Source organism: Lynx rufus, unplaced genomic scaffold (assembly GCF_022079265.1).
Source record: "Lynx rufus isolate CCGP_SWC_20201006 ecotype Redwood Valley unplaced genomic scaffold, mLynRuf1.p SCAF_3, whole genome shotgun sequence".
Classification (NCBI taxonomy): Eukaryota; Metazoa; Chordata; class Mammalia; order Carnivora; family Felidae; genus Lynx; species Lynx rufus.
Genome location: NW_025814845.1, coordinates 176,523,440 through 176,547,445, shown reverse-complemented (window position 1 = coordinate 176,547,445; position 24,006 = coordinate 176,523,440). Strand labels below are relative to the sequence as shown.

Sequence of the window (24,006 nt, the reverse complement as noted above, 5' to 3'; positions counted from 1 at the left end):
TCAGCTCAGGTCTTGATCTCAGGGTCATGAGTTCAGGCCCCACACTGGGCTCCATTGCTGTTTTAATTCGTAAAAGTAGTGATCTTCATTCCACTCCAGATTTCAAGGCTCACACAGTCAAATGTTGCCTTAAGAGTTATTTATTCGTGGGGCGCCTGGGTGGCGCAGTCGGTTAAGCGTCCGACTTCAGCCAGGTCACGATCTCGCGGTCCGTGAGTTCGAGCCCCGCGTCAGGCTCTGGGCTGATGGCTCGGAGCCTGGAGCCTGTTTCCGATTCTGTGTCTCCCTCTCTCTCTGCCCCTCCCCCGTTCATGCTCTGTCTCTCTCTGTCCCAAAAATAAATAAACGTTGAAAAAAAAAATTAAAAAAAAAAAGTTATTTATTCGTGTGTTTATATAGCAGCCTCTGTATAGCAGGCACGGTGTTAGATGCAGCGGGAGGTAGACACAAGTTCACGGTGCTCCTGCAGAAGTGGGAAGGAGGTACCTCAGGAGCACCTCTGAGAACGAGCCAGAGAGTCTGCCAAGGCTTCAGTGGCACAGATCGGAACACCTTCTTCCCAGAGAGCCGTGGATCACGTCCACCGCTCCCAAAGGCTAAGCCCAAAAACTTCCTGTTGGCATTTGCACCACATAAAGCACCCGGTACTTCTGGCATCATCTGCTTGCTGGGCTATGAGATCCAGCTGGCTTTCTCGGGGACTGGAAACTTATTTTACGATCCCCTTTGTAGATCTCAACTCCACCAGCTATTTCCTCAGGCAGGGCAGCCTCCTGATCAATGTGGACATCAACATCTCTTTCTGGCAGCGATTCTGTACATAGGAATCGCTTTCTGCACTGCGGCCTTTACCGGAGGGAAATCCTGTTTCCTGCAGCAAACGATCATTCGGAGCGCCGACAATTGGTACAAACCTGGAGGACCGGGCCATCCAGGATCACCCGGTGCCTGGTTGTATCCTTTACCACTTTGCCGAGTCTCTGTTTTGCTCCATTCAGCAGGTCTGTAATTAGGTCACCTCTCACTCTGAGGACTTTGAGCCTAGCTTGATTCATTAAATTAGACATCTGAATTTTTGTCTGCTGCTCAATCTGCTTTTCTTCTCATAGTAGTCCATCCTTTTCAGTCTTTGGGTTTGTGCAAGACGACCTTTCTCAATGTTGAGCTCTTCCTTTGCATCAATTTCTTCTGCTTTCTCATCAGCTTCTTGTTCAATAAAAGCCATCACATGCTTAATCTGCTTCTGCACATCAGCATCGCTGAGGGCCACTGGCTGGAGAAGAGGTTAGAAGGAGGCGGTGGAAGGAAGGGATAAATGGTTTTAATTTTGGATAACAAACGTAATCGGTCCTTCTTGGGAAAATGCCACAAACTGTCAGTGCTGGAATGCCACCTGACCGTGGCTCCCAGATGGGGTCCCTCTCTGCTGCTGTCCGTCCTCTGGTCGGTGCACAGCCCCGATTGCTCCATTCAACCCGCTAGCATGCGTCTCGGTCATACTCAGCAGAGATAGGGTGTGATTGACAGGAGTGACTTTCCACAACTGCCATTCAGAGACCGATTTCAACCCACGTCCATTTTGCCAACTCCGTCCAAAGCAGCATACAGAGGGCCGGGTTGGTTGGCAATGTGTTTCTGAGGCATTCCCGTGCTGCTGTGGCATCCTGGGGACTTTCTCACTCCCCTGCTCCTTTCTCTGCCTCTGCTCTATCCTGAAGCGTTTTTCTTCCAGCTCAAGTCAAATGGTTGACATTTATAAAGTAAAGATTCTAGGAGGGATACCCTACATAATTCAGGGCCAGCAGTGGATGAAATCCCTTGTGTCTTGGTGGGGGATCTGATGCCCAGCGGTAGAGCAGACAGAACGGGCCCCCAGGAGAAGACAGGCTTCAGAGGCAACCTTAGATTTCTTCGCAAAGAAGAAATTCTGCTTCCAAGTGGACTGGAAACGTGATTGGTTATTGCTATGGGTTGAATTGTGTCCCCTTCTCGCCCGACAAAAAAAGATATGTTGAAGTCTTAACCCTCAGTATCTCAAAATGTAACCTTCTTTAAAAATAGGGTCCTTGCAGGTATAATTAACTGCGTTAAGATGAAGTCATACCGGAGAAGGATTGGCCCTTAATGCAATATGACCGGTGTCCTTATAAAAGGTGGGAAATTTATGCACAGACACACAGGGAGAAAGCCACGTGATGATGGACATAGAGACTGGAGTCATGCTGTCAGAAGCCGAGGAACACCCGGGGCCACCGGAAGCTGGAAGGTGCAAGGAAGGATCCTTCCCTCTGCTTCAGAGAAGGCACAGCCCTGCCAGCACATTGACTGCAGACTTCTGGCCTCCAGAACTGTGAGAGAATAGATTTCTGTTGTTTTAAGCCGCGCAGTTTGTGTTACTTTGTCACGGCAGCCGTAGGAAACTAATGTAAGAGTTAACTGAAAATTAACAAACTCCAAATGCCAACATTACACAAGAGCACTACAAGAAATAAAAAAGCTGTGGGGACAGCGGGGAGACCTGCATGGCTCAGTAGATTAAGCGTCCAACTTCAGCTCAGGTCATGATTTCATGGCTCATGAGTTCGAGTCCCAGGGCTCTGTGCTGACAGCTCAGAGCCTCAAGCCTGTTTTAGATTCTGTGTCTCCCTCGCTCTCTGCTCCTCCCCCACTCACGCTGTGTCTCTCTCTGTCTCTGAAAAATGAATAAACCTTAAAAATAATTTTTAAAAAAATCTGGGGGGTAGGGGGTGTTCATAAGCTAGCGTCACGCTATCCTTGTATTTCTTATTCTAGGGAACTGTTAAGAATATACTACTTTGCCACTTTTCTTCACTGGGCCTATTTACCAATTCAGATGGGAAAATGGACTTTTGCAGTTGTGGGGTCACCTGAGCCTTTGCTCCAAACTCTGAGAACCAAAAAGGACTCGTGTAGAGTCTGAGGGGCTTTGGTTTTCCTAAGAAATAAAACTTGAGCTAAACCGAACCATACAACAGATCAAGTCTGACACGCTTATAAAGAACATGGCTCTCTATCACGGCATAAAATTGCTGAATGACAAACTCAAGCCGTGATTTTTCTCAGTGGATTTTTTCACTTTGTCTTGCAGGTGGGTGATGGGTGATGGTGGCAGAACAGGTTCTACAGAAATGTCTGGCATCCCTTGTTCCCAAGCTTTGAAGCCTCTGCCAAATACATAGAGACGTCACATTTAACATCCTGTTACAAAGGCGTAGAATGAGTGGGTGTGAGCTAAGGATTTTGCGCCGGACTGGCACACGGGTAGGCACCCAGAAAATGGGAGCCATTGTTCTTTCTTCATGAAAGATATATAATCTCAATTTTATAAGAGGCAGAATCGTTGCCGAAATTCACCAAACTCTTCAACCGTGCCTATAATCTGCAATTCTGCCTGAATAATAAAGTTTTGGTGTATCTTTTTGTTTCAGGGATCAACGAATGGGGATGAAAATGCTATCAATCTGAGCTCCCAATGCTTCAAGGAGACACCTAAAGAAGAGGAGAGTTAAGTTTTTCTGTCCCACTGCCTCCCAGAGGTGGTAGTTGACCAACCCTGCAGAACACAGATGGGAAAGATGTCCCATACTCTTACCCTCTAAATGGAAGATTGGAAAAGAATATCGAGAGAGGGAAAAGAAGTGGATACATACGAGCTATGGGTGTAAAGGTAAAAACAGAGCAAGGGAGACAGGAAAACTGACAGCTCTATACTCTTCAAAAAATATATATATATATAGTTAATATATATATATATATATATATATAGTTAATATATATATATATATATATATATATATATATATATATATATAGTTAGTCACTTTTATTTTCAAGTGAATTGACCTGATATTTTGTTCCATTTCACTTTAAATTTTAGGGGCGCCTGGGTGGCTCAGTCGGTTGGGCGACCGACTTCAGCTCAGGTCACGATCTCACAGCTCGTGAGTTCGAGCCGTGTGCCGGGCTCTGTGCTGACAGCTCAGAGCCCAGAGCCTGCTTCTGATTCTGTGTCTCCCTCTCTTTCTGCCCCTAACCCACTCACATTCTGTCTCTGTCTCTCTCAAAAATAAACGTTAAAAAAACTGTGTAATTTTATTGTTGTATACAGAAAGCAACACTAAAAATCTAGGGGACTATAAGTTGACAGCGAGATCACCCAAACGGGTGAAGGAAAGTCTGAAGAGGTTGGCAGACCTAAGGGGTACTGAGCTGGCTGGAACCAAAGGCATCACACCTCAGCCTGACCCCTGTCAGATCTCTGAGTCATCTGTGGAATCTTTTTCTTTTTTAATTCATTTTTTAAAAATTTTAACTCCAATACACTTAACCTACAGTGTTATATTAGTTTCAGGTGTAAAATGCAGGCTCCAAGAATTCTCTACGTGACTCTCTGCTCATCTGGGAGGTGTACCCTGAATCCCTTTCACTTATTTCATCTCTTTTTTCTTTGCTTGTTTTGTTTCTTAAATTCTGCCTGTGAGTGAAGTCATATGGTATTTGTCTTTCTCTGACTGATTATTTCACCTAGCATTTTACTCTCTGGCTCCATCCACGTTATTGCAAGTGGCAAGGTTTCATTCTTTTTTATGGTTGAATAATATTCCCTTACGTATATATGCCACCTCGTCTTTATCCATTCATTTATCAGTGGTCACTTGGGCTGCTTCCGTAATTTGGGTCTTGTAAATAATGTTGCTATAAACATAGGGGTGTGTGTAGTCTTTTGAATTAGTGTTTTTGTATTTTTTGCTCAATACCCAGCAATGCAATACTGGATTATTGGGTACCTCTATTTTTTAACATTTTTGAGAAATCTCCATACCATTTTCCACAGCAGCTGCACCAGTTTGCATTCCCAACAAGAGTGCAAGAGGGTTCTTTTTTCTCCACATCCTCACCAACACTTGGTTTTTCTTTGTGTTTTTTATTTTATTATTTTTTTAATGTTTATTTTTGAGAGAGAGAGAGAGAGAGAGTGAGAGAGCAGGGAAGGGGCAGAGAGAGAGGGAAACACAGAATCTGAAGCAGGCTCCAGGCTCTGAGCTGTCAGCACAGAGTCCAACACGGGGCTCGAACCCACCAACCTCGAGATCATGACCTGAGTTGCTGTTGGACGCTTAACCGACTGAGCCACCCAGGCGCCCTCACATTTTTTTATTTTAGCCATTCTAACAGGTGTGAGGTGATAGCTCACGGTAGTTTGGCTTGCATTTCCCTAATGATGAATGATGTTGAGCATATAGAATCTTTTTTTTCTTTAACCTCCAAAGTCTCCAAAGGCAAATTTACCCACACCCACATCTCAAGCCCTGGCCGTCTTCCTTCACCAACACCCCAGCGTCGAGTCCCCATCTTAACTCTTGGACGTGGCTTTCACCATTCACCCAGACACCAGGCTAAGCATCAACCTCACCCTTCCCCCACCACGTTAATTTTGCTTTTCTCTTCTCCAGTACGATCGCTTCTGTCCCAAGTCTGACACCTATCACCTGCAGCATTACAAAATCAGCCTCCTAGCCAGTCTCCCTGCTGTGTTCCCTCGGTCCTGCTGGAGAGATGGCTCAAAACCAAGTCAGGCATTCCCTTTCCAGCCACGGTACTTTTCTTGCCTGCAGAATGAAGACTACGCCCCTCAGATGGCAGCTTCTTCCAGAAGACATCTTAGCTGCTGCTGCTCATGAGATCACACGTGCACACATTCACATCAACACACATTCACTGATTCTTAAGAACCAGTCCGTGGTCTTGGGCCTGCCCGTTCCTCTGCCTGACACCCTTTCCCCTTTACCTGCCCGAAGTCTCATCTTCCAAGGACCGGTTCACCGTGTGTCCTCTCACTGGCTTCCCTCAGGCCACCCCCTGCCCCCTCCCCTCTAGGAAGGGGGCTCACGGCCCTGCGTGACAGGTAGGCATTGTTCCTCCTGAGGACCCCACGCGGTACCAGACAGAATCAGTGTGTGCGCCTTGGGATGGCAGTGGCCTGGGGTGGATTATGCCACTAGAGAAAGTCCAAGAAACAAGAGAACATCGTTTTCAAGTGACAAGCATGGAAGCAAACTAAATGAGTAAGGAAAGAGTCACTGAAATGAGAAGAAAGAAGTATGTGGGACAATGGGCACATACGTTCAGCTCACCAAATGAGACGAGATGATGTCACGTCCTTCGTTGTTTTCAAGTGGCTTGACACGACATTCTGTCCAATTTGACTTTAAGCACTGGAATAGTACAACATATCCTTTAAAAAAAAAGAGAGAGCCATTTATTTCCATTATTCACCAGGAACTGGTAATTGGTCCAGTGCTCAGAAAAGAACCTGATTCCCTTGATACCGCCAACAGTTCAACTTCTGAATAAGGATGTGGGTTGAGTAAAAATAAAAACAATGTTTGATACATTTTTTCCTTTTTATCTGCAGGAATAAACAGATTAGCTAGACTATAGATTGGAATTTTAAAACTCCCAGGAAACACATTTCCTTAGTTACATATCTAGACAATGAGAAACCCTTGACACTGGGCCACATTCCAAACAGTGATGTTCAGACGCACTGCAAGGAAGTTCAAGGGCATGCTTTGATGACAAAGAGGAATGTGCTGAAGCAGATAGGGGGCTAATTTATAAGGTTCTCCTCTTCTGCCCGGAAGGAAATCCATCTGTTCATTTCCCAAGGGCACATCATCTCCAAAAGTCATGCTGGGAATTATGTTCACCTGTCCCTTAGGACAAAGTTAATCAGCAGTGAAATTTATGTCTTATTGAAGAGAGAACAGCAGAAAAGAGACCAACTGTAAATCCTGAACCCCTAACAAAATATTATAAGAGTTGTCCTTTTAACTTTACAGGCCCTGGCTGGAACTTTTTGCCAAAGGGATGGTGAAGAGGTAGCTGCAAGTAGGATTCTTTGGGGGAAGTCAATCCAAAGTGGGTTGGAAGAACGAGGCCCGCAACAAGCAGGTAATAGCCCCAGTTTGTTCTCATCTCTCTCTATCCATGCCCTGGGCAATCCCTTCCCACACTCACTCTGGCCTTGGCCGTGTGACTTGACAAAAGCGAGCAGAGACTTGCAGAGTACTAGTGCATTAGAGCGGCCCCCTCTTGCTGCCGGAACCCCAGAACCACACACAAAGTGCCGCCGGCAGCCTCCAAGATGCCGAGAGACCCTAAGGCCAGGCCAGGCTGTGTGGACACCTCAGCTGCCCCAGCAGCCCCCAGCCCCCATGTCAGAGGGTAAGGCCAGCAGAAGCGTCACCCAGCCAAGCCACAGAATGAAGAGAAATAATAAGTTATTGTTGTAAGCCATGGATTCTTGATATACTCTTTATGCAGCCAAGGCCCACTGATTCAGTACTTTCAGGCTTGAAGATAGAAATCATGCTGTACGTAAGTGCGGATTAGTCATAATTCAATTATACGTGAATGGAAAACACATTGTCAGATTCTCTAAAGTCTACAAATGGATTTTAAAGTAGCCAAATTTCTCACCAGGATGTCATTTCTTACCAATGTCCTCCTTTACTTTTACCTGCCTTATCATGCAGTTCAAAATTCAAATACTTTATAGGTATCCCTCAAGGAACTTCCTCTTCTCCTAACCATTTATAGATAAGAACTCTTGCCTCCAGGAGGTGAGTTTTATTGCCCCCACGATAAGCAATAAGCAACGTTTTACAGGCGATGTGACTAACAAGTGGCACAGCCGGGGCTTCTAAATCCTGTGTCATTGCTTCCCCTGGAAATCTTCCAGCTGACCAATCCCCCAGTCAGCCTGCTCTCAAAGGGATCAGTGCGTGTTCCCCCAGCCAAAGTGGGGGCACCTTTTCCAGTTAATTAAGACTGTTATTTACCACACAGCCAGAAGCCATTCGGAATATCGTGATGAGTATTGTTCATGAATTGCACTCTAGTAAAATCAAATGCCCAAGAAATTTTAAATACACTTAAATCAAAACACAAACAACATGTGGCTGGGGTTTGATAATAGCATAGGGCATCAACTGACCATCTTTCTAACGATCATGCAGAAAGATTCCAATTCTGATGGGGTCATTTTCTTTTGATTCACTGCCTTCCTCATTCTACCGACTGTATCTTATGTATCCTCAACAAAGTGCTATTCGAATTTAGAATTTACATTTGTAGTCTCCAATTATATAGCAACATTCTACTTTAGAAATGCTCTATTACATTTTCAGTGACCAAGAAAAAATATTTTTATTATTATTTTTAAATTTTTAAAAAAAACATTTATTCATTTTAGAGAGATATTGGCAGGGAGAGGCAGAGACAGAAGGAGACACAGAATCTGAAGCAGGCTCTAGGCTCTGAGCTGTCAACACAGAGCCCAACGTGGGGCTCAAACCTTCGAGCCATGAGATCGTGACCTGAGCCAAAGTCAGACACTTAACCTAGTGAGCCACCCAGGTGCCCTGAGAAAAAATATTTTTAATCAGCTTTAGAGTTCTGTATCAAAATTAGCCTGAAGCAACTTCTAAGATTTTTTATGTAACTCCTTCTGCAAAACTAACTGAATTTTAAAAGTGTCTAGGTTTTCAACACTTGCATTTGACTTACAGAATGACTAACTCAAGTCTAAAGACAAATGGAGCAGGGGCTAAGGATTTGGGTTATCATTAATGCTACATTGGTTTGTGGACTGGACACACTTTTTTTAAAATGTTTATTTATTTTTGAGAGAGAGAGAGAGTGTGAGCAGGGGAGGGGCAGAGAGAGAAGGAGACACAGAATCCGAAGCAGGCTCCAGGCTCTGAGCTGTCAGCACGGAGCCCGAAGCGGGGCTCGAACTCACGAGCTGCAAGATCATGACCCCAACTGAAGTCGGACGCTCAGCCGACTGAGCCACCCAGGAGCCCCTAAACACACTTGTTTTAATGCCACTGCCTCATGTGTTGGCTCTTGACCTTATATTCCGTAGCTGGAATTAGAGAGATAGATACACCTAGAGAACTAGATGCACCTAAATGCCGCCTTTTGTTTCGAGTCACTACCACGTCATCACTGTGAGCACACTACTTCCTCTCTGTTACGCTCTGGAGACTTACAGGTTCCCTTCTTTATTATATTTTCGAAATGCTAGGGAAGGAGTATCATGGGGTTCAATCTCTACGATCACCCAGATACAGATGAATCTAGTCTCATCGATGTTAATAAAAAATATTATTTTAAACTGCCTAGTATATGTTACATATATTATGAAGGTTCGTTAACTCATTCATCTTTATAACACTCCGGTTGAGTAGGAGCTAATCGCTCCATTTTATACTTGGAGAAAAAAGTTAAGACCCTGAGAGCCGAATGTGCCCAAAGGCAAACAAAGCATGGCCGAGCCAGGCTTACACTCACGTCTGTTCAGTGTCAGAGCTGGCACTGACTGTCTTCACTGTATAGGTCTGAAAGTCGCTTCTCCTCTCCACACCTCTGAATCCACATCAGGAAAATAAGAAGATTGGAGCCCACCTTCTCATGGCCCTTCCAGCCCCAACAAGCGTTTCTTTGGACACACCATGGTAGGCTCGTCCATTTCCCCCTTGTTGGGTTTTGTCCGGGTCAAGAACTGAAGTGTACCTGCTCTGTTGTTAACATGATATGTTGTTATTGATCCAGGTGAACCGAAAAGCTGATTAAAATGCCTGACCGATGGCATCCAACTTCACAGACAACTGACAAGTTTTACAGGTTTAACAGGTTCTGTTTTGAATGGCTTCTACCAAATGGAGGTGGAGGAGAATGTTGGCCTGATGGGAAAATGAACTTTTTCTCAAAAGCTCATGCTCAGAAATTGTTCTGTGTTACGGCATTCATTTTCTAGCTCCTGGGCTAACCAAATCCCATGCAACCCAGAGGTGAACAATACACATTTCTGCACCTTTCTCAACGATGTGCATATGAAATCACTATCCACATGTCAGTGATACATAACCTCTCAGTTCCTCATACTCAAGTTGCCTCAGTGAAATTCACCCCATCTCCGTCTGTTGATGTGAAACATAACTGTGAAAAGGAGCAAGATAGGACACAGAACTTTCCAGGGCGGTCTAGAGTGTTTTCTCCTTTTAGCAATGAGTGGCAGAGAACAGAAATACAGACAAGAGAGTTTGCCAAATTTATTAACTTTTACTTTATGCATATAAATTGAATCCTATGGAATGGGGCAACAGTTCCTTTTAAAGCACTATAGCTTTGATATCTCTAGGCTAAAACTTCCCCTTGAATCTAGGGGCGCCTGGGTGGCTCGGTCGGTTGAGCTTCCGACTTCGGCTCAGGTCATGATCTCACGGTTTGTGGGTCTAAGCCCCACGTCGGGCTCTGTGCTGACACTTCGGAGCCTGGAGCTTGCTTCAGATTCTGTGTCTCCTTCTCTCTCTGCCCCTCCCTGCTCACAGTCTGCCTCTCTGTCTCTCAAAAATGAATAAATGTTAAAAAAAAGATTTTTAAAAAAAATTTTTAAAAACTTCCCCTTTAATTTAAACTTCCTAATTGAAGCTTAATGCCTAGCAGTATACAGTTTTTGCCTGTTACTGGGTTTAAGGGATTTCCCACACGTATTTAGACATAAAATAATATGGTAAACAAAACATTGAGTCATTCATAGACTTGTACTATCTGCTTAGCAACCATAAGAAAGTGTATTCAGAGATCCAGGAAGAAAAAGAGAGAATGTGTTTCTTACTATTTGTAAGCATACAACATTGACTACAGTTACAGCCATGATATTATTAAAAATGACCTTCCAAAAGAAGAAATAATGTAAAAGTAGGAAAATGGGATATAAGGTCATCTGTTTACCAATCTACACTATAGTTACCAAATATATTCTGGAAGTTCAAAGTGAAGTTCGAATGTAAATTTTGAGGCTCATGACTGATTTAAGTGTTGAATTTTGCCCTTGCTGTTTGTCACTATGTAAAGAGTGCTTCTATATCATGCATAAACATGAAAAACACTTGGAAATATAGAAAAATAGCACCCAATTTTCTTCCTGAAATAAGTGCATATCATTTCTTGTGTGTGCATTTCTGGGAACTACTGAACATCACGTCACAATAGAATTCAGCTTTATTTTTCATCTAAGAGTAGGTCTAGTTGTGGCCATTTTAAAAGGTGGCGCATTCACAATTATGGAAGAGGTGTGTGTCAGAAGAATACGCAACTTGACTTTCAAAGTCCGAAAAATGGAGAAACTTAACTGACTGTAAACTTGCGAAAGTTGAGTTTTTCAAATTGGGTTGGGGTGCCTGGGTGGCTCAGTTGGTTGAGCATCCAACTCTTGGTTTCTGCTTAGGTCATGACCTCATGGTTCATGGGTTCTAGCCTCTTGTTGGGCTTTGTGCTGGCAGTTGGAGCCTGCCTGGGGTCCTTTCTCTCCCTTGCTCTGCCTCTCTCCTGCTTGTGCCCTCTCTCAAAATAAATAAGTAAACTTTTTTAAACTCTAAAAAATAAAATAAATAAATTCTACAGAAAGGAAAAATTGAAAATGTATAAAATCCCAAAGAAAATAAAAAGCAATAGTAAATCACACCTCTTCAAGAACAGTTAATATTTTAGTGTATCTCCTTCTACTGTTTTCCAATACACATATATATCTTTTTAACCTAATTGGTTTCATATTGCAATTTGATTTTATAATGTGTTTATTATAAAGGGTACTACAGTGGACATCCTTATAGCTACATCTTCCCACATCCTTAGTTTATTTCCTTGAAGCAAATACCTAGAATGTTAATTGATAAATCATTGAGACAGCACATATCTAAGTCTTTAAAAAAACAAACTGCAACATCACCTCTGCAAAAATTCACTGTTTACTTTCCCTCCGGTAATGACTTTTTCCCCAACTCTAGCCAAGATTGGGTAGTATTTTTCCCCTTAACATTTCCAGTTCAAGAAGAGAAAACTGGGGACACCTGGGTGGCTCAGTTGGTTAAGCATCTGACTTCAGCTCAGGTCATGGTCTCAAGGTTCTTGAGTTCGAGCCCCACGTCAGGCTCTGTGCCAACAGCTCAGATCCTGGAGCCTGCTTCAGATTCTGTGTCTCCCTCTCTCTCTCTGCCCCTCTCCCGCTCATTCTCTGTCTCTCTCTCCTTCAAAATAAACATTAAAAATTTTTTTTAAAAAAAGAAGAGAAAACTGGCTTACCCATGTTTGGTTTTGGATTTATGTGAATAAAAGAGTCATTTAATTGATCACTTTTTAATTCTTATTTTATTTTATTTTTTAGAGAAAGACAGAAAGTGTGAATGGGGGAGAGGGGCAGAGAGAGAGAATCCTGAGCACTCCACACTCAGCGCAGAGACCGATGCCACAACCATGAGATCATGACCTGGAGTCGAAATCAAGAGTCAGACGCCCAAACGACTGAGCCATTCAGGTGCCCCTAACTGAACACTTTTGACTATACTTATAGGTGTTTATTTACTTCTATGACTGTGCATTTTCTTTGCCCAGTTTTCACAGGGGTATTAAGTGTTCCTATTGACTTGCCATATAGACGTAAAATATCGACTACTCTTCTGCTACAAAAACTGAAAAAAAATGTGTCCAAATTTTGAGGCATTACTAAAGTTAAAATGTTAAGCTTCCATACAGTTAAGTCTGCCAAGCCTTTTCTCTATAATTGCCATCTTTGATGTTTTGCTTAGAAAGGCTTTGCACAGCCTATACATTTAACCCCCTCTCTACTTCCTTCCACTTCTTTCAGAATTCCTTTTTGTATGTAACAATATCGTCCACCTAAACTTGTTTTCCTTGGTTCTCTATGTATTTTGTGATGCAGACATATGTTTTTTTTCTTCTCCCAAAATTCAGGGGTTGCCACAACACAACTGAATTTTCATGCCTTTCTCTATAAGTTGAAATTCCACCTTATCAAATTATAAGTTTATATATAAGTAGGATCTGTGTTTTTACTATATTTTATACTTTATTTAAAAAAATTTTTAATGCTTCTTTATTTTGAGAGAGACATGGAGTGAAAGTGGGTGAGGGGCAGAGAGAGAAGGAGACACAGAATCCAAAGCAGGCTCTAGGCTCCGAGATGCCAGCACAGAGCCCGACGCGGGGCTCGAACTCACAGACTGTGAGATCATGACCTGAGCTAAAGTCAGACACTTAACGGACTGAACCACACAGGCACCCCTTGACTATTTTTATTAATCCGTCTTCCTATTCTAGTACTACATTCACACTTGAATTATTAATTAGACCTTTATAGCACATTTAACAGCCAGCATGCATGCACTTTACATTTTGCTCTTTCAGAAATGTCTTAATGTATTTCATTCATATATATTTCCAAATGAGCTTTGCAATTACCTATTCAGTCTTAGCATGACTTTTTATTGGATTTGCACAGAATCTTTACATGAATTTGGAAAGCATTACTATCATTATAGTTCTCGGTTTTTCCATTTAGGAGTTTGCCATGGTTGTGATGCAGCATAAATTTTTGCACATGCACACACACATGTGTGCACACATGCATGAACTTGTAAATAAGAAAATACCCAATCTCAAAATGAAAACTATGTCAAAGACCTACAGGAATCTAGTCCATGGCATGGCAAATATGTTTGCTCTGCAATAGACAGGAATGGACAGGGTTGAAGAGAAGCAGGCTGTGTAAGATAGCGAATGGCAACTGGGTCCTGGGAACACCCCACCCATACCATGCAGCCTTATCTTTGTAAAGCAGCATCCTAATGCTAAGCCAAGAAAGGTTTGGAGCCCTCAGAAGATAAAACTTAAGCAAGCTTTTTTTCCTATGTGGCATGATACCCCAGAATGCCTTCTGATACATATGAGAGGGATGGAAAATAGATTCATGCTTTTGTTTGTTTTTGTGAGCGAGAGCATGAGTAGGGGAGGGGCAGAGAGAGAGGGAGAGACAGAATCCCAAGCAGACTCCACGCCCAGCAGGGGTGCAAACGTGGGGCTTGATCTTATGACCATGAGATCATGACCTGAGCCAAAATCAAAAGTCAGACACTTAACCATCTGAGCCACTCAGGGCCTCCAATTCTTGCTTTAGGTAGGCAGTCACCATACAGAGTGAAATATGATAGATTAGAAGTGATATACCATCATAGGAGCCTTATTCACAAAAGCCAAAATGTGGACACAACCCAAATGTCTATTGACAGGTGACTAGATACACAAAAGGTGGCATACACATACAATGAAATATTAACTCAGCTTTTAAAAAGAAAGAAAACTCTGGAGGCACCTGGGTGACTCCATCAGTTAAGCATCTGTCTCTTTATTTCCACTCTCCTTGTGATCTGGCGGTTCATGAGATCAAGCCCCAAATCAAGCCCTGCTTGGGATTCTCTCTCTCTGCCCCTCCCCCACTCACGCTCACTCACACTCTCTCTGCCCCCCCAAATAAATAAATAAAGTTTTAAAAATCAACAAAAAGAAAGAAAATCCTGATGGATGAACCTTGAGGACATTATGCTAAGAGAAATAAGTCAGTTATGAAAAGACAGTGTAGAATTCCTAAGGTGCACAGAGTAGTCAAATTCACAGATTTTTAAAAAAAAATTTTTTTTTTCAATGTTTATTTATTTTTGGGACAGAGAGAGACAGAGCATGAACGGGGGAGGGGCAGAGAGAGAGGGAGACACAGAATCGGAAACAGGCTCCAGGCTCTGAGCCATCAGCCCAGAGCCCGACGCGGGGCTCGAACTCACGGACCGCAAGATCGTGACCTGGCTGAAGTCGGACGCTTAACCGACTGCGCCACCCAGGCGCCCCACAGATTTTTTTTTTAAGTGATGAATGCTGTAACCTCCATATGTGTTATAGTGTGGGAATTTTATGAAACTTCTTTCATCTATGTAGTACACATTTATTGAGTACCTACTGTGAGCTAGGCAGTATCCTAGGTGCTGAGATACAGCCACGGACAAGTGTAGCGAGGTTCCTAGTGTTTGGATCCTCCAATGCGATGGGAGAAACACAGACTATAAACGGGTCAATACATAATTAATTTGAAAAGTTTTGGTAGTGATAAGTTCCACAAAGAAAACAAATCTGGGTGATGTGATACTGAGCTGACTGGGCACCACTTTAAATTAGACACCAAAAGTTACATATTTTTTACAACTTTGGGCACAAAGACTAGAAAAATCACTGTCGGGCTAGTTGCCAACAAGGTAAGCTGATGCTAATATCAAAGGGACCCAGTTCAGCTCAGGCTGTTTTAATGCTGTTTTACAATACAGAATGATTCTAATTTAATTTTTGATCAGTTATTTTTTATTCTATAACCTACTGAAGTAGATTGGCCGTTGAAAGACTAGTGACAGTGTTTAGGGCCTTCGTCTGTGGGAGTAAAGTATAAGGACCTTGTATAGAGACTCTGAGGACACCTCTGGGAACCTCTTGGCCTGCTGAAGTCTGTAACGTGACTTCCAAGATAAGGCACTGCGGAAGACTAGGATTTTGTACTAGGTGTTATCTGTGAGCCACTCTGTGAAGGCCGACAGAACACCTAGCCTTAGTCCCTTTAGAATTAATGGCTGGGAACTCACTATTCATCTGGAAACCTAGGGCACTGTAAATAGAGTCTTGTCTTACCATAGGGCCCGTCTTCAGAAAAGAAAGCTATTATAGGGTCTGGGGATCAGCTTACACTGACAGGTACTAATCTTAGCAATAATTCATTCCATGCCACGATTCGTGCTTTGTGTCTCACTCAGCCTTACGGTGAACTTTGGAGCCCACAGAACAAAGAGCTCAGGTCTATAATCAGATACTACACTAAGTGCTATCATTTCTTTCTCTTATTATCATAGAGAGTTACCCCCACAGGGCTCCACTTCATCATCCTAAATATCTGGAGCTATCCTATATTTCCTTGTTTTCTATGCTGAGGATTAGTAAGCATTCAAGCAACAAACCAGCAAATTTCTTTACGGAGATGCGTTGACAACCTGTTTTGGCCAGACAGTCATCTGTAAGAGCAGTCTGTGGATACGATGTCTAAGAATGCAGGACAGAAGGAGATACAATTGATTTGTGAAGTGGATACGGTAGCCAGGCTCTAACATGGATTTCAGGGCAGAACAGAACAAGAGGAAAATGACCCCTGCCCTCAAAGAATTTACAACCTAGCTAGACAACCAGGTGATTCAAGTAATGAGGAATTGTGGCAGGTGCTATAATAGAAAAGGGTGTATGGCAGGACCCAATAGGAAAAGTTAACTCAATCCAGGAGACTGAGAAGCCCTCCCAGGAAAAATAGCATTTAAGCAAAGGTCTGAAGGGTACCTTGGGGTTGGGAAAGGGCAGGCAGGACTCTAGGAAAAGAAAACAGAAGAGGCAAAGATCTTGGGACAAAAGGGAACACAATGCTTTGGAAAAGAATGGGATAAAAATCCAGTTTTGGGGGGTAATGGTGTGAGAAGGAGATAGGGAGAAGGGAGATGGGTAGGAGTGGGTAGCTGGGGCTGCATTGTAGATGGCATTAAAAGGGGTTAATTTAGGCACAAGATTCAGCTTTGAAGGCCGGTGTGGCTAAGAGAAAGGGAGAGAGGAAGCACGGGTGTAGGAAACGAGTTAGAAGCCAGTTTAAGGGAAGATGGGAGAACGTCACAGGCTTAGGTAGAGGCAGTGGGGAAGGCGGAGGAATGGAAGGGCAGGAGATAGATATAGGAGGCAGAACATACCGACTCTGGCCCTCCCAGGTCACACAGCCTGGGCTTCATTCAATCCACACAGGAATCTACATGAGAAGGTGATTCAGATCCCATAAAGTCTTTATGAAGTCTTTTTGCTGTCCTATACAACAAAAAGTTAGGTTCCAAGGTAAAGGCAAACTGTGAAATGCATTCAAAAGAAAAAATATCCTCTCAGAGCTGAAAAGGATTTCAATTGTGGTTTTTGTTTTTTGTTTTCTTTTTGGCTGCACTGGCTTTGTGCCCTATACTTCCCTAAGCCTAAGAACTCCGTGGGGCTTGTAAACACAAATGTCATCACATTACCCAGAGGAGTCCCATTCAGTGGGAATCTGTTTTCCCTAAGCGATGGCCCCAGGTGATCTTTAGTTCAGACAAATTAGGGAGCTGCTGGGCCATGGGAGACATGCTGATATTCTCTTGTATGTGGTCTTTATTATTGGACTCCACTTACACAAAACTCTAGAAAATGCAAACCAATCTATAGAGACAGAAAGCGGATAAGTGGTTGCCTGGAAATAGGGGTGGCAGGCGGAGATGCGAGGGAGGAGTACCAAGGGCAGAAAGAAACTTCTGTAGGTAGTGGATAGGTTTGCCATCTTGATTAGGGTGATGGTTTCACAGGTGTGTGTACATGTTGAAATCAAGGCTGGGGCAATATTCTTGCAGGTATTGGGTGTCCTGATTCCAACACCTGTATCTGGAGGGGCAAGGATGCCTTGTTGGTATATCTAGCCGACCCACAAATCTCAGACAGGAATGATTTTACCAGTGAAAGAGTATTAGTAACAGGAACTATGTTCATCATCAAAGTCTCTGATTGGAGACTGGAGACAAACATAGGTAAATAGCTGAAGACAGCTGAAGTGTGTATATTCTGGAGTGTGACTTTGACTCAAGGCTCTCTAATGTCATCTAATCACCGTTAGAGCAACTTAGAAGGTGGGAGCAATCAAACTGTGCATCAAAGGATGAATGGATAAACCAAATGGGGCATATGGATACAGTGCGATATTATTTAGCCATACAAAGGAAGGAAATTCTGGTATGCGCTACGACATGGATGAATCATAAGGACATTATCCTAAGTGAAATGGACCAATCATAAATACTATATGATTTCACTCATATGAAGTGTCTCTCGTACTCAAATTCACAGGGACAGAAAGTGGGATGGTGGTTGCCGGGGCTGGAAGCCTGAGGACCAGTGGTGGGACGGGGAGTTTTCGGCCGATGGGTAGAGTTTCAGTGTGGGAAGATGAAAAAGTTCAAGAGATGGTTGGTGGTGAGAGCAACATAACAGTCTGAATGAGCTTAATGCCGACGGGCCGTGTACTTAAAAATGGTTAAGATGGTAAATTCCATGCCATGTGTATTTTACCACAACTTAAAAAATACTTTAAGTTTATTTATTTTGAGAGAGAGAGATCAGAGGGGAGCAAAGGGAGAGAGAGAACCCCACGCAGGCTCCTCGCTGTCAGTGCAGAGCCTGACACGGGGCTCAATCTCATGAACCAGGAGATCACAACCTGAGCCAAACAAGCATCAGCTGCTTAACCGACAGAGCCATCCAGGTGCCCCTAAAAAAATTTTTTAAGACATGAGACGTGATTCCTTTCCCTGGTATTATCCACTCTAGAATGCTCAAAATTGTTTCAAATCAACACTTAACTTTGATTTTTAGAAGTATGTGGTTTTAATTTTAACCAAGTATAAAGGTAGTGCACTTCCATTGTAAGAAATAGGGGAACTGAGAAAAATATTAAGAATTTTTAGTAAAATGTAAGATCATGACTCTCACACAAATATAAAATGAACAGCTGTCAAAGATGTTGTTTACTTTATTATTAGTAAGAGAAGAAGTATGTTACATTGACAGGTAAACAGCTAACATGAATTTACAAATTGGTCACTATCGACTAGGCAATAATCACTTAGGTTCTACTGACACAAACTTACTTGCATTAGGATGCTGTGGTAGATACAACTGAAAAGTGTGCTAGACACGACACCCAGTAGCACCCTTCCCTTGTTTGGTCTCTTCAGAATCTTCCACGGGGCTAAAACAACAACATCATCATCATCATCATCATCATCATCATCATCATCATCATCATCCTTTGGAAACCCTCATCCCAGGAAAACACTCCCTTTGATTCTTTTGAGTCAAACTTAAACCGGAGCATGAAGCTTTTACGAAGCACACTGAGCAAGTGTTATTAAGCAAATGAAGTGCCTTCCCGGACGCCCTACTCGACCGGACCCTCCGTGCGCACCTGCCGGCGCATCTCGCGAAAGGCAGGGAGCGATGGCGCCGCCCACTCGGCCTCGAGCGCCCGAAAGGCAACGGCTCAAAACTTGGAGCTGACACCGGACCCCGCCGGGAGCGGAGCGGGGAGAGGCTGGCTGCGCAGGGCCCTCGGGCGGGAACGGGAGAGACTCTGGCGAACCCAGATCGGCCGCGAACGAGGGCAGCGGCGCGGCCACCGAGCCTGGTGGGGCCGTCCGGGCGGCGCCGCCTCTTCCCTCCCCCGCGCTAGGCCGGCGGGGCCGCGGAGCCGCGCGAGGAGCAGGGGCGGGGCGACCTTTGCTCCGTCTCCGGAGACTGCGGGGCGGGGTGTCGGCGCCGCCCGGAGCCGGCCGCGCGCGAGGTTCCCCACCGCCTCCCGCTCGCACCCCCTCCGCCCCTCCCACCGGGACCTGCTTGGCCGCGGCGGCCGCCTCCGGGCGTCCGCACCTCGGCCCTCGGTTTCGGTCAGACCCGCCCGCCAGCTGGTTTCGATTGGGGACGGGAGGCCGGAGCGGCCGGGACGCGCGGAGGGAAGCAGAAGCGAGCCGCGGAGTGGGGACGGTCCGGCGCCGGAGACAAAGGGCGCACGGGAAGGAGCGGGGCGCCCGCGCTCACTTCGGGGGCCGGAGCCGGGGGCGCAGGGGCGGCCAAGGAGGCAGGTGCGGGCCCCGGGATGCGGACGCCGGTGGTGATGACGCTGGGCATGGTGCTCGCGCCCTGCGGGCTGCTGCTCAACCTGACGGCCACGCTGGCGCCCGGCTGGAGGCTGGTGAAGGGCTTCCTCAACCAGCCCGTGGACTTGGAGCTGTACCAGGGCCTGTGGGACATATGCCGCGAGCAGACCAGCCGCGAGCGCCAGTGTGGCCAGCCCGACGTGTGGGGCTACTTCGAGGCCGAGCTCGTGCTCGCGGCGCGGGGACTCATGGTCACGTCGCTGGCCGCCACGGCCCTGGGGCTGCTGCTGGCGTCGCTCGGCGTGCGCTGCTGGCAGGAGCGGCCGCGCTTCGCGCTGGCCGGCCTCTCGGGCGTGGTGCTCTTCGCCGCCGGCCTCCTCAGCCTCATCCCGGTCTCCTGGTACAACCACTTCTTGGAGGACCGCACCGTCCTGCCCGCCGACGCCAGCCCGGTCACGGTGCACGTCAGCTACAGCCTGGTGCTGGGCTACCTGGGCAGCTGCCTGCTGCTGCTGGGCGGCTTCTCGCTGGCGCTCAGCTTCGCGCCCTGGTGCGAGGAGCGCTGCCGCGGCTGCCGCAAGGCGCCCCCTGGCAGCCCGCGCCGCGGCAGCATCAGCACCGTGCACGTCGACTGGCCCGAGCCCGCGCTCGCGCCCGCCATCAAGTACTACAGCGCCGGCCAGCACCTGCCGCGGCCCGCCGACCTCGGCGCCGCCCGCAAGCCCAGGGTCGGCTTCCCCATGCCGCGGCCTCGGCCCAGCGCCTACACCAACCCGGTGGACGTGCTCCGCGGGGAGAGGGCCGACACCCCCGACGCCTCCTTGCCGAGCACCGGGTGCTGCCAAGGCTCGCTGCCCTGCGACTCCGACCTGTAGACGGCGGCCCCCCTACCTGCTCTGGCCAGGCTCTGCCCGGACAGAGGACTCGCTCCACCACGTCCAGCCTTGAACTTGTCTGTTACCTTGTAGCAGGAAACACCTGGCTCAGAGTCTGAACCCGGACACGTTCCTGTAACCGGTTTGGAGGGTGATGTTCCTTTCTTGTGGCCAAACTAGACTCCTTGGACAATTAGTTCAGGGTTTGTTTGGTTTTCTTTTTGTAGAGTTTAGTCTTCCTCTCCGAGGGATCAGGGTCCTCATATGGAGTGACGCGTTTTTCATACTTTAAGCTGAAGGAGATATAGAAAGGGTGCTTTTGCCTCGTGTTGACGTGGGACAATAACAAAACGTCAAAATCAGCAAACAGAGGCCCCAAAACCCTGTTTTAACACCTCGAAACAGTATCCGGAAATACCAGTCAACCTTACATCAATATAATTTTTTTTTCTGCTGTATATAATTTATTCTTATGCAAACTCTCAAGAGACCAATATACTGGCTATGTTTGAACGAAGCTCTTAAAATAAATGTAGAGCCATGCAAATACCGGCAGTTTTTGTGGCTTTCATGGAATAACTTGTTTAACTCATATTTACATTTCTTCAAGTATGCATAGGATTTGTCTTTATTACTTTTTTTTTTTTTTTTGGTGGTCACTGCAGAGTTTCTGTATTAGAAGCCAGGTGGGATTGAACAGACTAACCTTATATTGCTCTATTCCTTGGCTACCTCACCCTGGACTTAGAGGACCATAAATTAAATATTTGGTACCAAGTGGAACCTGTTAATCACATCAGATTAAGGAACATGGGCATAGATCTCTTATTTATGAATAAAAGCTGAAAACGAGTTTCAGTATATTCCCTCAAGCTGTTTTGTCTCCAGTACAACCTTTAGGAGTTTAATCATTCATTGCTAACAATTTCCTGGCTGCTTAAGCACTGTTTCTGAAATCTAGCACTCAGATCTTTGCCCCTCTTAGCATAGGATTGCTAAAAGGAGCCAACCCCCCCCCCCCCACCACCACCACCACACACACACTAAATCCCTGATTGCTTTATTTTCAGGTTTGGGCTGGTTTCTGGGCAAAGCCAGGTCTATTGTTGAAAAAACTAGAAGCACCAGTTTCCGACACAAAGTGAGCCTAGAAATCTTTTCCTCTTGTAACAGCGGTGCCTAAAATCACAGGTAGGCTGCTAAGTGTTCCATGAGGGAGACTAAATCTCCAACAGGGCCGGCTCTCATTTCAAGCTGTTGATTTAAGGGTGCCTTTTACTGAGCCGAATCTCATCTTTAAAACTTACCCTTGGCATCCAATTCAGAGGTAGGAATGTTCAGTTCAGTAGTGAACTGGTAACAGAGAGCTGTACCGTAAGTAACTAAACGGCACCTGCTGCTTATTAGCAGTGGAAAGGATAATATAAATTCGCTTCCTTTGCCATTTTGTACCAGAATCACCTGTTTTTTGAGATCAAACCTTAAAGTGCAGGCGTATCATTTGGTGACCTCTTTCAAATGCAAATTCTCATTGAGTAGGCCTGGAGTGAGGCCTGGAACTGATTTCCTAAGGAGCTCCCAGGAGGTGCTAGAGCTGATGGGAGGCCCCCACTTGGGGCTGCAAAGGCTTTCGTTGGGACTGTGCCTGGCTCAAATTGCAATCCTTCCCAACTGACAGCACAGAATCAGACCTTTGAGAGCTTGCCCCCTAGGAGAGCTAGGGCACTTGCTCCAGGGAATGGGGCCCAGATGGAGAAAAGGCAACACTGCTTTCTCAGCTAACACCTCAAAAGGCAGGGATTAAGGGCCTGGGAAATCAGGACCTAGCAGACAACAAACACAAAGATACTGGGTTTCTAGCAAGTATTGAATTCACTGAATCCTGCCTGCATAATAATTCCAAATATTTCTTAGAGAAGCCTGAGTGGAAACAAAACTAGTGTTTTGTATGTTTTCACTTTTCCTCCCTGCCCAATTATTCTCCTGTGGCTTATATTCAAAACAGTTCCCTTCTGGTGATTAAGACTTTGTTTTCAAGAATTAGAGCTCCATTTTTGCCCTAGCACAGAAATGAAACCAAAACTGCTTTTAAAAATGCAAACTGGCTTTTGCTATAAAAATATTCAAGAAAGCCTGGAAAGGCACTCCTGCATCAGGCTGGGATCTGTTTGGAGACACACGGGTCATTCTGTGCCACAGCAGGATAAACGGACAATGGCTTTGACACACAAGACGCTGGACCAGGCTGGAGCCTCAGGAGTGGCTGTTGTGGGCCTGAACTTCTCCGGAACTTCCTATGGACTAGCCAGGCGATCTCCCCGCAGGGAAGACACTAATGGGGAACAGCACAGCCGCTCTGCCTCAAGCCTCCCCCTCCCCCACCATCATGTACCAACACAGCTTATTCTGAATAATCCCAATCACATACAAAGTATGTGTCCCCAGTTACTGGCTGAAGTCTTCTCAAGATTACTCCAATTATGCCTGGAGGGCGGGGAAACACGTGGAAGTGGAGGAGATACTGTGTTAACAGGCTTCCGGCTCTACCTGTTCTGCAGTGAGGCTCTTCTGGGAGCATGCCCTCACTAAGGAGGGGTGAGGTTTTAGCACACAAGCCTTTGTGGAGGCTGTAGGAGGGCCGTCAGCGATGCTTTGCAAACCACCCTCCACTGCACAGATCGTCCAACTGATAGTTTTGGGGATGACTGTCATCTCGTCAGCACCTTTGTGGACACTTTGGAAACCCACCGTTCCAGGCTCTGCGTTTGTGGAACTTACACACTCTAGCAGGAGAGCTGTGTACAAGGAAAATGAATAACAGACCAGAGCCAAGGGCTGGGGGAAAAAAAGAGTGGGATTTTAGGAAAGGCAGCCAGGAAGGGGGTGATGGCTTGACCGGAGAATGGAAAGAAGGGAGAGGGGAACGTTGTTGGCTGAGAGAACAGTGATGGCGCAGCAGTCCAGGCACCAGGGTGGTTTGCTTCTGTCTCACTCTAGAACAATCTGCTAAGGACAGGAAGAAGTAGGAGGTACCTTTGAGCAAGCCTTGGGAAATCCTGCCCTCTCCCTGTTGTCAGGTTAACCGCTTCTCTAGGAGGGAATACTGTCTGGAACAAACGCAGTCTTTTACAGAACGTTGTCCGAATCAAGGGGCACCTGGGAGGTTCCGTCGGTTAAGCAGCTCACTTGGTTTCAGCTCAAATCAAGAACTCATGTTTAGTGAGCTCAAGCCCTGCGTCGGGCTCTGCACTCACAGAATGTGTTCAGAATTGAATACGATTCGGTTTGTGACTAACTGGTGAGAAACATCCTGTTCTGTTGATGTATATAGATAGCCCACAATGCAGCAGGCAGAGAAAGACATTTGAATCTCAGGGCCACATCACATCCCCAGGGTTCTGGATCTTACCCCCGTATCTTAAAATGAAGACCTGTCAATCATGGCTTTAAAA

The 24,006-nt window shown here is 45.6% G+C and overlaps 1 protein-coding gene and 1 pseudogene across 1 annotated transcript; one reads left to right on the top strand and one right to left on the bottom strand.

Annotated features, from left to right (window-relative positions):
• Positions 1-375: 375 nt before the first annotated feature.
• Positions 376-1,663, bottom strand: LOC124521231 (V-type proton ATPase subunit E 1-like; annotated as a pseudogene).
• Positions 1,664-19,375: 17,712 nt separating this feature from the next.
• Positions 19,376-21,091, top strand: CLDN23 (claudin 23). The gene has a single exon (XM_047091905.1). It carries the CDS (start codon positions 19,679-19,681, stop codon positions 20,552-20,554), a length of 876 nt encoding a protein of 291 aa, XP_046947861.1. The 5' UTR covers positions 19,376-19,678; the 3' UTR covers positions 20,555-21,091.
• The last annotated feature ends 2,915 nt before the right edge of the window (positions 21,092-24,006 follow it).

What these genes read in the sequence shown, in the direction of transcription:
- CLDN23 (XM_047091905.1), top strand. Translation starts at nt 19,679, where the DNA reads ATGCGGACGCCGGTGGTGATGACGCTGGGCATGGTGCTCGCGCCCTGC.